The 15,040-nt window shown below is 36.3% G+C and overlaps 1 protein-coding gene across 3 annotated transcripts in view; it reads right to left on the bottom strand.

Moving 5' to 3' along the window:
- The window catches only part of CRIM1 (cysteine rich transmembrane BMP regulator 1), a 175,625-nt gene that overhangs the window by 28,248 nt on the left and 132,337 nt on the right, over positions 1-15,040 (bottom strand). For all 3 annotated transcript variants that reach the window (XM_039568479.1, XM_039568481.1, XM_039568480.1), the window contains exon 8: positions 7,211-7,339. In XM_039568479.1, the coding sequence (XP_039424413.1) occupies positions 7,211-7,339 (129 nt within the window). The remainder of the gene's footprint in view (positions 1-7,210; positions 7,340-15,040) is intronic.

The following is a 15,040-nucleotide window of genomic DNA, read 5'->3' as shown; positions in this document are numbered from 1 at the left end:
TGACAGCATTAAAGAGGAATCTCTTTGGGATATGGAGGATGGGACAACACTCTGTAGAAGAAAGTCTTGAGAACTGATGATTACCAAGATATGGTGAGGCTCTACACAGCATGTTACATACAAACTATGTGGTGTTTTAAAACTCTTTTCCACTAAGTATCTTACTCTCAACACTAACATCAACTCTAGTTTTAAAAGGTTGTCTGATACCTGTAAAACTGAGTCACTGGCTGCTGAAGGAATAAAACATGTTCAAAAATCAGCATGTAACAGCAGCTGACATACTGATGTGATCTACCACAGTTGAGGTCCCACATCGCAAACAAGACAACAACATTCTGTCCCATATGCTAGCAATGTCTGCATTTGGCAAAAGTAACTTTGTGGAATATTTCAGATACAACACAACCTCTCCTTCCCAGGTATAGCATCTCAGGGGCAATGCATCTCAATAGGAATCACAGGTCTTTGTCCTAAATTCAAACCATTGTATGCATGATTTACTCCTGATTTCAGAGTGCTCACATTCCTACCTCACATCCTCACATGAACCTACAAATATTTGGAGTTATAAAATATAGCCAAAAAAACCCCTGAAAAGTAAACCAAATTCAATTCCATGAATTGCATGTTAGCTCTAGAAAGGGTCTTCTGCTTGAATTTCTAATAGCTTGATTGTAATTCCAGATCTATTTTTTTAAAGAAGACTTTCTTTTTTTCTATCATATATATGGTATTTAAAAAACTCCAGGCTCTTAAACTGGGGTATTTATGTTTTTCCAATAAATTATTTTACATATGGACACACTGATATATGCACTGTAAGGACTGAAAATCTTCTTACTCTAAAAAGTTTTGAAAATGCATTCGATGTTGAAATACTTTTAGTTTTCAGTCCTCTAATTCAGATGAAATTAATAACTGCCAGAGAATATTAATAAATACATGACAAGGACTATGTCAGTATTTCAGCTTGGCTTAGGCTGGTGTCCATTCTTGAAAATTTGTAGCATGGCTACACAAAGCTAGCTACATACCTTTACCAGCATTATTTTCTTGATGCTGAGGACAGATCATATCAGGAGAACTGTTTCACAGTACCTTTACAATTAAGCACTCCTCAGCCGTCCTCTCGGTGTGGATTGCTACTGCTGGTTAATCTTCGGGGGTGGGGATCTGGGGAGGCAAATTTATGAAGGAGAAAACTAGGTTACTTAACAGTAACTGGAATTCTCTGAATATATTGCCTCCACAGATCCACACTAACCCTCCCTCCTTTTTTTAGACTTAAATCATGATTCACAAAAGCTGGATAAAAATGAAGGGACTGGGCACTGCGATGCTAGAAAACCCTGTTTAAAAAAATAGTCTTGTGAGTCCATTGAGGCAAATCAACCACTTGGATATTTGCTCTAAACAAATCTAGGATTCACATACAACACATGAAGTCATTAAAATGAAATTGTAGCGGTGACATCTCAAAGGTGGAATTACTGTAGAATGATCAAGCTTCAAGCACATTGGTTTTGGTTTGTTTTTTTTTTTTCACAAGTCAAGCCAAGTGAAGTCCTAATCTGCTTCTACTGCACTAGGTATACTGTAAGCACTAACTCCAAGATATTGTAATCTTCAGAGATCCTGCCAAAGACTATCACTCCCGTGAGAAAACAGATAATATTTATTTGGCATGAGTTGTTCATCATAATTCCAACCTCTTCAAGGAGCACTTCCACTATCTTGCACGTGTGCTTAGAGTTAGTATTTTTGTTCTACTTAGAATATGTACTTTTTTTCTGATCTGAGCCTTAAATTTTTAGGAAACGTGCTTCATCCTAAATTTTCCATGGTTGTATTTCATTAACTCAGGTCTTTTATGTAATAGCTATTCCTTTTTACATCACTGCAGAAGGATAAGACATCCATTTTCTGTCTTACAGAATTCCTCAAAAATCTAATATGTGCTCTCCTTTGCACTAAGAAAGATTACCTGGACTTTTATTTTATAACTTTTATTTTCCATGGAATTTGTTGGGAAATCAAAGTAACAGTGGAAGATAATTGCTACTGAAACAGAAGAGTGTTACCTAATTTATATTTTACTTTACTACTTCCAGGAATTATGCATTGCCTGAAGAATATTTTGTGTAATTAGTGTCCAATTACTGTCTGACCTCAGTTTGACATAGAAATAAACACAAAATTAGTTTATTTAAATGGGAAAAATTAACACTGAGGGAGTTTACATGTTGAGAACACACATCCCTGAGTATGGACTACTTACAGAAATACAGGAATGAAATATTCAAATTTTGGCTATAAGACTGAAAGGTTAGGACTCTAACTATTGTAGAACTAACACACAAAAACGAGGAGTTGAGATGTGTTCTCTTGCTGCAGTCCCCACAAAGTTTTCTTAGGCTTTTTTCTATCATCAGTCCCTACACTTTTTCAGAGCCTTAACTGTTGCTATTTATAGACAGCCTGTAGATGAACCTACCTACCTTTCCTCAAACCTACCAATCCTGCCTTTGAATGCCTACGCAACTAAATGAAGACCCACATAGTCAAAGTCCATGCTGGAATTTCACTCTGCTTCATCAGCTATAAAGGGAGATGGTGTGACTTTGCCAGAATATTGAGGACCATGCTTCTGGTGCGTGCTAGTATAGACTGAATGACAGTGCCTCCTTTTAACTCCATGGTAGAAAACGTGTTCTTCTCTTTAAAGGAAAAGGTATCAACACTTCCAAAATTATTTCTGTGTGCATCCATAGAATGTGCGTTGAGGAGAAGGTGGTTTCATGTTGAGAGAACTGTGCAAACACATAATATACCAAGATTTCTTATTTTTCAACAGTGATTGCATGACTTGCTTTGACAGACAAAAGAGACCACGGCATGAAGTGGAAGGTGATGAATTATAATGTGCAGGGGAAATGACTCATCTCAGTCTTCTACAGTGGCATGCCACCATAAGGAGTCTGAAATCAATGAAGCTGGATGACAGTTGCATTTTGGAACTGCAAAGGTAAGCTTTCTAAATGACACAAACGATTTTTAAAATTGACAGCAACACTCTAATTTAATTCCATTTTAGTAAGATTTGAAAGGTTAAAAAAATATTAAAGTCATGTGTGCTCACATTTATATCCTGAATAGCACTATATGTTCAATTCATTTGGTGTAAAACACTAGTCTCAGTTACAGGAGAGATTTTAAAGGGTTTTTCTTTTCTGTGAAACTAATCCAGGGAACAGACAAGGCCTGCACTGCAGACGCTTGCTGAAGAATGACTTCATGTGCAGCAGCAGCTACCAATCAGATTTTAAATCCTATTTTACTGCAATAAGTAGGCATTATTTAATATACCCATTAGTCTTCCTTAGGGCAACAGGAGTCCTGCCTCACAAACAGTGGATTACTGGTCTTCCACAAGGACTCCTCTGAATGTATTTGTCTTCCTAAAGACTTCATTCCACTCCAGTTCTCCCTATGAAAGTAACGGCCTAGAAACTCCAAACACAAGAGCAATCATTGCTCACTACAATTTTTTTCTTATTTACTTTTTTCTGTTTGTGTTTTGCTCTTGTATCATCTTATACCATCCTTGTGTTTTTTGTTGGGGTTGGTTTGGGATTTTTTGGGTAATGCCTTTCGTGTTTTTCCTACTTGTTTTATTCTTGGTATTCTGCAGTGGTTCTTCCTAGGTGTCTTGGGGTGACTTTATGATGTGTATCCCATGTTGCTGCCCTATGCCCAGAAATTAATTTTGTGCCTTTCTATGCCTTTAAACTGAGCCTGAGAAGAGAAAAACCCGACCAAAACTTTCAAAGCAGTTTTTCAGTTTGTTTTCATGTTTTCGAGGACACGGAGATAAAACCGGTTCGCGTTCAGCTGCGGCAGGAGAGCGAGAGCGGAGGGAAGCACCCGGCTTGCTGCTTTCCAGCCAGTTTTTCACCTTCCTCTTTCTCCAGAGAGAGACGGAGAATTGAACTTTTGTTTTCCTGGGACTTGTTTTTTTTCCCTTTTTTCTCTGCTGGACTGTTTCAACATCAGAATACATCGGGAAGAATTTCCACCGAGGCCTTGACCCTGGAGATGGGCCCACCACCCTGTCCCAGCTCCAAGGAAGGGGGAGAGAGAGATCCAAGGAAGGACTCTGAAATTAAGGACTCTGAAATTTTCCCAGGTTTTCTCTCTACAGCAAGAGGTTTCATTATTTAGCATTAGTATCTTTCTTCCTGTGTATTTTTTAAATAAATAGTTGTTATCTCTTTCACTCTCCTTCGAGGAAAAAGTTTTTTTTCCCAAACCTGGTGCGGGAGGTGTGGTTTGTAACCTGCCTTCTCTCAGAGGATGTATTTCTAAATTTGGCCAAACCAGCACACTAGGTTCTGGATTATAATTTTTACCTTTTGTTGTCATGTAGTGCTGCTTTGGCTTCTAGATGCTTCTGGTCAGTATGATCATTCTTTCTCCCTCATCATTTGTGGTTCCATGTGTACTTACTGAATTTTCTTCCCATATCTGTCTATGCTCACTCTTTGCTCAGTGTGGTTTTTTTTCTCCCTTCTCTTACAACTATGGTCTGGCTCTGTTACTTTAAAAAGCTGTTTTATTTTACTTTACAGCATGCATTTTTTCACTGCATGTTGCTACAGCATGTTTTTGTGTTCACTGCAGAAACAAAAAGAAGGATAAAAGACAAAGTAAACTACTTCTATTAAAATCATATTCTAGAAATGTTTTGATTTGCTTCTTTCTTCCTTCTCATTCTGTAGTTGGCTTGAACCAGGCTGGATAGACTTGAAACTAATTAGAATAAAGCACCAAACAAGTTTCATTATACTGTACTTACATAATCATTCCAAATAAACCTGTTGTACTTATTTCTGGCTACATGAATGTAAATGAAGATAACAATGAAGAACAAATTACACCCTCACTCTATGTTCTTCTACTTTGTCATTTTGCTTTTATTTTGGCTGAAATAACTGAAGCATAACAAACCTTCAGCAGAGATATCTAAAAAGAAATTAACAAAAAAAGGAAACTTTATTGGAAATAGGTTAGTAGAATTAGGATAAGATGACTTCAAATGGTAGTGTGGGCATGGGGGCTTTCTTACTGAGGCACTTAAATTTGACTCTGTCAAGCAGCTTAGACCAGAAAAAAACAAGTAGATGCAGTATAAAGATAGTGATGTTCCCAAAAGTCCACATGAGTCTATATGAGCTAAAGATAATACATGTTCTGATGTCCCTAAGAGAAACAAGATGCAACTGAACTGGTTTGGACTTTAAAGTACACAGGATCGCAAAACACAGTGAGCTAGCACAGTACATTTTCAGCATATTTGACCTAAGACTCCTCTCTTCTCATTTCTCACACACTCATTTGTCCAGAGCAGAGCCTTGCAAGTGAGAGACGTTACTTTACAGAAAAATTCAATTTCTGTCATTTTGATTGATAACCACCAAATGATGATTTCCAAGCTGTTATTTTTCTTCACTTCCTTAGAAAATAAAGGTCTCCCCTATCTAAATGACTGAGATTTTTAAGCAATCTACTAGTCACATTATTTAATGGAAAAAACAAAAGATGACAAATGATACTATTAAGTTTGCTCCGGACAGTTTGCTACTGTAAAATGAAGATAATTTCAAGCAAATCTGGCAAGACAAAAATTCCCCTGAATAGGTTCTTATGCACTATTTAATCAGAAATACTCGAAGCAATAACATCCTGAGACGTGGTTTGTGTCCATATGCAATCTAGTAACCTAGAACAGAAGAAATCATCCTTTGGAATGGTGTGTCTCCAGTGCACCAGACTGGAGGGAAGGACTTGCATGCACAGGCATAGATGATGAAATTTGCCAAGTATGTCCATCTTCTTGTTTGTGTCGAACTCCCCAGTCAATTTAATAATAACAGAAGGAGAAGGAAAATCAAAATACAATGCTAAAAGCAGACCTTAACATTTCTAACATTTTCCTTAGGAACACCAAAGTAAGGCAAATATACAACAGCTTGGATGTAACCTAAGGAAAACCCAACCTAATCCTTCCACGAATACAACTTGGAATCAAAGCTATTATTTCTGTATTGCCATGATAATATTACAGCTTGCCATATATTTACTTTTGTTAAGATGTCTTCTCCAACACCAATCCATTCCTAAAACTCTTTAGTTTGTACTAATTAAGAATTTTATTTTAACCATTTCTATTCGGGACCCCTACAATAGTCATATTGGTTTAGAAAGTGGCTGAGAATGAGTGGACTGAAACCAAAAGAGGAGGAATGGAGGAATACTTTAGTTGTGAAAGCCTTAGAGGCTTCAAGAAAACTGAAAAACTACAATAACATTACAAAGAGAGTTTAAACCCATTCCTAGGTTGGGTTGGCAGCCACAGAGATGCATCCTGCAGCTGAGACTAGCACTCCACAGGTGTCCTTTGTTGGCCAATTCCAAAAACCAACCTGATATTCCTTTATATTTCATCTGTAAACAGTGAAGTCTTAAGGAAACACATATAGAAAATACGTTTTTCTCGATACACACAAAGTTCTCACAAGGCACATTGTTTTTCCTTTGGGAAGAAATAGATGTTAAAGCTTGCATAAATGCTAACTAAAATATTATATATGTATATAAAATAAATATAAGAATATATTCTAGAAAGAAATATAAATATGGATATACTCATATATATACAAACACCCACTCCCAAGCATATAATTTTCAAACATTTATCCTCAAAATCTAAATTTTGATGAAAAAAGCTAAATCTAAATTTTGGTGAAAAAAGCTAAGTTGAAAATAGGCTGTTTAGCAACAGGAGTTTTTGAAGTGCAGAAACCTAGATGCTCTTAAAATTCTTTAGACAGAGGAAAATGAAATGTGGAATTCTGATAAGACTTCTCAAAGTCTACACGAATATTAGATCCCAAATTATTACCTTTTCTAGTCAGCTGTTAAATTTTTACCTCAAGTCAAACACTGTACGTTTTCCTCCAAACACATTTTAAGCAAGCAAGCAGTGTCAGAAATCAGGAACCAATTCTTTAAAGATAAACAACTACAAAGCACACACATACTAACACAACATATAATCAACACTATGAATGGGAAAACCCAGCATACTACCATTTTCACATACAGCTTCATATAAAAGGTAGAAGCCACTGTATTTTTGCATACTCACTAGTTTTGCACTGACAAATGCGACAACCATTTTGGTCCAGTTTGAAGCTATAGATACAGTCTTTTTCGGTCAAAGTGCAGTTCACCAAAACCTCACAGGTGGGCGGACCTATTGTGATATACGTTGGTTCTAGGGGTAGAAAAAAGAATAAGAGGTTCTTGAATATTTGAAGTAAGTTCACAAAAATCCACATGCAATGTAATAGTTTAGAGAGTAATTTTAATTACTTTTGTTTCTGATGAATATTCTTGGTACTTTAGAAACAATTCGAGAAACAGACTTTGTTTCAAAGTGATGTACACTCAACAAAAACAGTATGAAGTTGCAGAAAATTTTTCACGTATTGAAACAGAAAAACATACCACTTTTTTTCTTGTTCACTATGAAATCAGCTTTCCTGAACATGCAGTTTGAAACTGAGTGCAAAATATTTATTTTGTCCACTTTTCTCCAAAAGTATTTCATCAAAACTTCATGATGGGATTTTTGCTTTAGAAACTGAACAGAGTTTCTCTAAAGCTGAATTGATTGATACTACCAAGCTGCACATCAAACACGTAATGCAGTAGTCAAATCTTGCTCTGTGTGAATAACATCACCTCTACTGAAATTTATAGCAGGAGAGACTCTGAATACCAGATGGGAACGTAGGATGCACTGCATGTGAAAGATCTCTGGAAAGCATTTAACATGTCTCTTCATTGAAAATATCACATCTTGCAGTATACTGTGCAGTCCCAGATTATGCTTTCTGAAGTTGAGGAGATTATTGCCAATTATAAGATATCTATCAACAGTATAATACTTACTTTTGGACACCATTTAAATATGCTGGAATATGAAAATTGTTTTGATACATAGGGTACACAGAAACATTAATGTGCTCTAGTATAGAAAGTTGTTAAAATAAAACAAAAACCAGAAACTTACGGAAATAACAAGAAACCTCAAAATGACCATCATAAAACAGGATACAGAAGGAAAGCAATACCTATATTTTCTTGAATAACTTTTTGCTCTCTGAGACTAATTTTGTCTATCTTGTGCCCTTCATAGAATGCAGGCACTGAAGAACCAATGAATTCATAGTTATGAGCATTATTAACATTATACAAAATATTCAGGACACAAAATTTGCATGACTTAAAGAACTGTGAGCTTTGATTTCAGTGCTTCAACTGTTTATGTGTACTCTGTTTCTCCATCTCAAGAAATGAAAATCTATAGGAAATTATATTTAAAAAGCCTTCCATACTTAAATTGATAAATTGTGAAAATCTGGAGAAATTATATGGACTGGAGGTGGCCACATCTTGTCATCTTTCATCCTCAGACCACAGATTTTGCCATTATTACCTATAGGCAGCTAGTCTTTCAAGTAAGGGTAAAATATTACGCAATGTAGATTAAGTTGTTAGAAGTATACACTGTTAAACAAAATTTCTGTGCCTATTGGCTCCATTCCAGCAGGCAGCTTTTGCACCCATGCCTTCCAGTCAACTGAAAATTATCCTATTACAAGAATGAACTTTTCTGCTTTCATTGTCTTTCACAATTTTCAGCTTTTATAGCTTCTCTCCAGCCCTGCTCTTCCCAGCACAACAGTTTATACAGCTGATGAACATTTTTAATACTTTTAAAATTAGGTCAGCTAACTAGAGTTTGGAATGAAAAAACTGCATTAAAGACACCACAATTAAGTTAGATAACTTCAAACTTATCTCAGAGGTCATTTTTCAGATTATGCGCCTGCCGAGTAACATTCAAATTCTGTTGCTTGTATAATTTCTAGTAGGAAAGTAGCAATACATTTAAAAAACATATAGAAAAGCACTAACACCTTTTTTCATATACAAACTGGAAATCTGTATAATGGCATCATGTTTCTCTAGATCCCTCAAATATCTTCTTATTTAAATTAAAATTTTTCCTTTGGTAGAGATTTAATATAAATTACTAGGTTGGAGGTCAAAGGATGGGTTTCCATCAATTCTTCATCTCACAGCTCTGATTTTGGATGTGTAGTGTAGAAGAATAGACATAATGAGCAAAATTTTTTAAAATCTGTGGATTTCCAAACTAGACTTCTTTTAGTCTAAATGAAATCTTTGTAGTTGTTTTCAAATTCATTCAGTAAAGTATCTGAGTAAATCACATTAATGTCTAATACTTAACATTTGCAACTTCACCAAACCATTAGTTTAGGAATCATGAAGATATTGCTATATACCAATATATGCCCATAACATGATACATTCCATTAATTAATCCTGTGTAGGCCTCTGAGTACATAAACTAGTTTTGCAACCAAATTGACTTTTAGCATCATTCCATTGTCTAACCAAAATATCCTAAACATGCAAAAGACCAGAATGCAAGAGCTACCCTGAAGCTACATTCAGGTTACTGGTCAGCCACCACAAACCCTACACTTCAAATGACAAAAAAGCCACAGCAGTGCTTGTACTCACAGGTAGTTAAAACCACTACAAATCATATGAATCATTACTGCTGCCCAGAGAAAAGTTCACAGACAGTAAGACAAGGCAGAGAACTGAAAGAAACTGCAGTTTTGGCATCTGACTGCAGTACGTGAGGTAAAACATCTTGATACAAAAAGCCTACAAAACCTTATTGAAAGTTGAGATGCAGGTTAGTTAGTATCCATTGATCCACTTGGGTGTAAACTAAACCTAGAGAGAAAGAGGATTGTGTTTTACTCCCCATCACTAAAGTCCACCCCTCAAGATAACTTCCCTTTAATCAAAGGTATAACTTAATAGCTAGGAAAACCAGCATAAATATTCATAATTATATATATATATATTTTTTTTTTTTAATATATAATTATTTGTGACTTTCCAAAACTAAACCTCTGAGTTTTGATGCTCTCTTCTCTTGGGCACATTGACACATTTTTTGTGCCTTTAATACATGCAGTAATATAGTATTTCTTACAAGGGATGAAATAAAACTGTTGTTATATTACTTTGAGAAGTTTTTGTTCATCCTCAATTCATTGTGTTTTATTATCCTGTTACCTTCCACTCTCGGGCCTGCTTTCAGCATCTTCAGTGTTTCTAGTCAAGCTTACAAATCTGTTTCTTTCTCCCTCCTCTCCCTAAAGGTAAGCCCCGAGAAACAGTAATTTTATATGCATGCCTGCTTCTCAATGAGCTGCAAGCAGAGGACAAAAGAAATAATTTCATTCCCTACCCCCACATGTGGAAAAATGCAGCCAGGAAAAAAAAATAAATTCAGGCCTTTTCACTTCACTAGACAAGACTCAACAAATAAAGCCAGATCTGCTCTGCCAGACTTCTGGCTATTTGAATAGGCAAGCGGTAGCTAAGCTTGAAAAAGCATGTACCACCACACAATCTGAATTGGGCTTTCACTGCTGCTCTTGGTAGAAATGGCTGAAGAAAGATCCAGTGCACAAATGCACAGACAATGGGTGGGAAAAATGGGTGCTGTTTCTGCCTGTGTGCTTTACCAACAATACAACCGTACCGTAGAAAGAAAGAGAGAAGAAAATAAAGAGGAGGGGATTGAAGAGAGTCTGGATGAAAACAATGGATTATTTAACGGAGCACAGATTTTGCTGATGTCAACTGCTTATATATAAAGTTAAATGCAGATTCCTACTAGAACACCGTGCTTTGATATATTCTCTCTGATCCTGATACTTTCTCTGCTGAATTTTAGTGCAGGTTATTAATTTGCCTGCTGTGAGGTTGATAAAAATGTCTGAATTAATTTTTTACAATGCCATTTACTTAAAAACAACTTCAATGATTTTAAAATCCACATCAGCTATTTCATCTACTGGTGGACCTCTAGTCTGACTAGTTCACTGAAAAATACTACAATATGAGATCAAACCCTGAATCTCATTCATTCCAGCTTGAAATCAAACTGCATTTAAGGTGAAAGAAGGGAAGACGGTGACATTCAAATAATGCCTGGAGTTGGCTTTGTCCTTAAGGACCAACATTAACAATACTAACACAAAAACTGGTTGTCAAAAAAAAAAAGGGAAATAAGTTATCCAGGTGGAATAGTACTTTCATTGATTTTTTTCCAATCTAGAATACTTCTGTAATATGAGCAAAACCAATCTCTACACCCCTTTTTTTTGATTTCTGAGACCTCTCACTTCTCCTGAGTGATGTGACACAGTTTGTAGTACAAAGAGCAGATATTTTCTTCTGTTAACAATGTGAACTACTATAAATATACACACAAGAACACAGGATGGTCAATCTGGTCTAGTACTGTGCCTTATATTTGCTATACTTTGATGAGTATTGCGGTCCTAAGATACTGCTCAAGTATTCAGACACGGAGAGAAATTGATGCAACCGTGTTTCAGTGAGATCAGGGAAAATTTGTTTCTCAGGATTAGAATTTTATTATATACACAATTTGATCAATTATTAAAAAAAACCAAAACAACAAAACAAGAGAAAGGAAACTGAAATATACCACTGTCTGCTGAAGCCTTGGAAAACAAACAAAACCAAAGAAAAAAATCAGGGACAATTTACTGCAATCTTGTTGACTTCTACTGTTTACCTGCATATTAAAAACAAACCATTCACTGAAGATGTCACCATAATTATATAAATTATATCAAAGACAACTAACTAAATAGAATCCTTCTTGAGTGTGGAACCAGAATGAAAAATTATACCCACCTTCATAATCATATTCTTCATTGTTCAAAATCTGAACTCTGGCCATAGAGTTTGTATCAGAAAGCAAAGTGGGATTACACTTAACTACTCTACTGCAAAGCCAAATATATTATGAGAGAACCAAGCATTCAGTTTTGGTTTGTGTGAAGGACCAGAGGGACCTGCACCAGCCGAAGCAGAGCCTGCAGGTACAAGGAAGCAATGGTTGCCCTCCATTTAGCACTTGGAAGCCTACAGCTGGAGTAGTGTCCAGCTTTGGGCTCCTCAGCAGAAGAGAAACACGGACGCACCTGAGCAAGCACGTCACAAGGCTGGCCACTGAGCTGGCCAGGGGCTGGAGAGGTGGCATACAAGGCAGGCTGAGAGACAAAGCAGGGCTTGCTCGGCCTGGGGAAGGAGGGTCAGGGGGCATCCTACTGCTGTCTACCGCTCCTTAACTGGAAGGTACAAAGATGAGAAGGCCTGGCTAACCTTGGAGATAGCTCCAGGCTAGGATGAGAGACAACAAACAAGCATGAAATGGGAAAGTACAACTTAATAAAAACTGTTTTGATCTTTTAAACCACATGGGTCAGCAAACTACAACATGGTCACAGAGACTTGTGCAATCCCTATCCTTCAAAATACTCAAAATTCAACTGGGACAAGGCCCGGACATCCCTCTGCCAACTGGACCTGCTTTGAGCAGGACAAAGGACTTGAAAAATCTCTGGTGGTCCTTTCTAACTTGCATGACTCCATGAATTTCACTTTCATATTAACTCAGGACATTTCCAGGGGAAGCAGCAATATCCTTGATGAATCCTAATCAAGGAACTGAAATCAAAAGACAAACATTTCAATTTCTGATGATTTCTGTATGCTTTTGCCAAGTACTGATTACCTTCATTTTGCAAAATAAGTACATGTTTGTCTAACACTATCTCTCTGAATCTACTTCATGACTTAAAAACAAGCTTTTTTTATTCAGGAAGCAAAATTTCTTCCAGGTGTTTGTAAGAGAAATTGTCTGTTAAGAGTTATTTAGCAACAGCCACAACCAGCTTTAATCAGTCTCATTTTTTTGTTCTCCTTTAAATTAAACATTTCACATGCTTCACCTCTTGAAGGTATTTTTATTATTATTATTATTATTATTACATGAAAAACGATCTCTTTGCTTTGTTTCATCTGGAATGCAATATTTTAACTCCTAAAAGATTTTGTTTCATTCTTTTGGTAATACCATGTGAGGGAAATACCTACTTCATGGTTTTACAAAATTTGTTGTAAATAGGGAAGCAACTATTGTATTCTAAGCTTTTTCCTCTGCATGTATTTCTTCTGAATAAGCTCAACAGAATAGAATTCTAAGATGTCCAAGATCTCATTTGTTTTCATAAAATTAAATCCTCTTTTGGGGGGAAAAAAAATTAATAAAAATCATATTATAAACAAGGAGAAAGATCTCCAACGTGAATAATAAAGAACATGCCCGTGTTTGGGGAAAGTGAAATAGCTCCCTCTTCTGTAGTATTTCATAACACAAACTACACCTTTAGAAGAAGTTTGATGTTTTGATCCTATGAAACCAGCATCAATCAACTTAAAAGAAATTCAAAATCAGAGCATTCAAGCATTTACCATTAAAAAATACACAGGAAAAGATCCCCGTAACCAAATAGTACTCTAACTTTTTACCTAATGGTTTACGTGATAACTGGCTCAAAACTGGGCCTGAAGGGTGTGCTGCTCAATAGCCTTTCATTCGAGTCTGCATACTTGTTTAAATTTTGTCTACTGTCCAAAAAAGTTAACTGCAGCCTACTAAGCAGCAGCATGTGTGTTTACTTAAGCTTCCTGTAAAAACATTCATATCATTCCAAGAGTGACTAAATGTTTTCCATCCTCATAGTTCGCATTCCAGCCTTCCCCGCCCCTCCAATTCATTACATGAAAAATATCAGTCCTGAGTCCTGAGCTAAAGAATTTCCTTCCTGGGTTTGAAATACTTAATGCCTCGCAGGAAATTTTTTCCCAGAATTTAGCTATCTGTGTCAGCTATCAGGGTTCAACAATTCAGCATCACATAACAATTTATAAAATGTATGCAAGGACTTAGATGATATAACTTTCTAATTCTCAAGTAACTCTGAAAATATGTTCATTAATACCTCCAAACACATAGTTCAGTTTGGCAGCCTTCTGTCTCAAATTTTATTCATGCTGCCAACCTGAAACTACTAAAATATGTATTTTTCCTTTGAAAGTAACTATTATAATCAAAGACTATTTATTGCTGCAGAGTAAAGAAGCCTTCTATGTACCAAAGGTGCATGTGTGGGGGAATATGTATGTCATTTTTGCAGTGAGATGCAATCAAAATACATACTTTCTATTCCCAAAATGTAAAGTTAAAACCTTTTGTCTGTCATAATCAATTCCAACAGTTTTTGGTTTAACAGGCATGTATACTCTTCAAATGAATTTCAATTCTGATAAGAACTTTTTTTGACAATTTTAGGTGGAACGACACTAAGAAATGACCACCTTGTTAAAGCAGAATCAATTAAGTCAATCAAGAAATGTCCAGATACATTAAGAAGGCCATTCACTTATTTTTACTAGGTGAAGATAAACACTAAATTAGTGTACATATGGGGTAAATCTATGAAAGCCAGAAGTGCTGAAAAAAATTAGGAGGATCCATGAGGTTCTTTATAAGTGAGACATCCTCTGACATGTATTCATTAGGATTCTTTGGTTATTTATCCTTTCAGCAGTCTTCCACTGAATTCAACGATGCATCATGGAAAACCATGAAAACGTCATTTCATACTCGTGTACTCCTCCTGAATTTCACTGGCTTGCACGGGCAGCAGGTTTCATCACACATCAACAGGCTCATCCGCCTTCTCTAGAACCAGTATTCTAAATCATGATCTGGCAAACATAAGCCCAATTCTCTGCAGCATGGTGTTTGCATCCCTTAATTGACTTTGATGAAAGGGCTGGTTGGGAGCTCCAGGGCTGCTGCCGAACAATAACTTACACTTCATGCTCTAAGGAGGACTCTGGGCCCACACCCCGTGTCAGTGAACACTGCTTGCTACCACTGACTTCATCCTGAATGAATCAAATTTCTTTTCAC

This window comes from Corvus cornix, chromosome 3 (genome assembly GCF_000738735.6).
Source record: "Corvus cornix cornix isolate S_Up_H32 chromosome 3, ASM73873v5, whole genome shotgun sequence".
In the NCBI taxonomy this organism is placed as follows: domain Eukaryota; kingdom Metazoa; phylum Chordata; class Aves; order Passeriformes; family Corvidae; genus Corvus; species Corvus cornix.
This window is presented reverse-complemented; position numbering and strand designations above follow the sequence as displayed.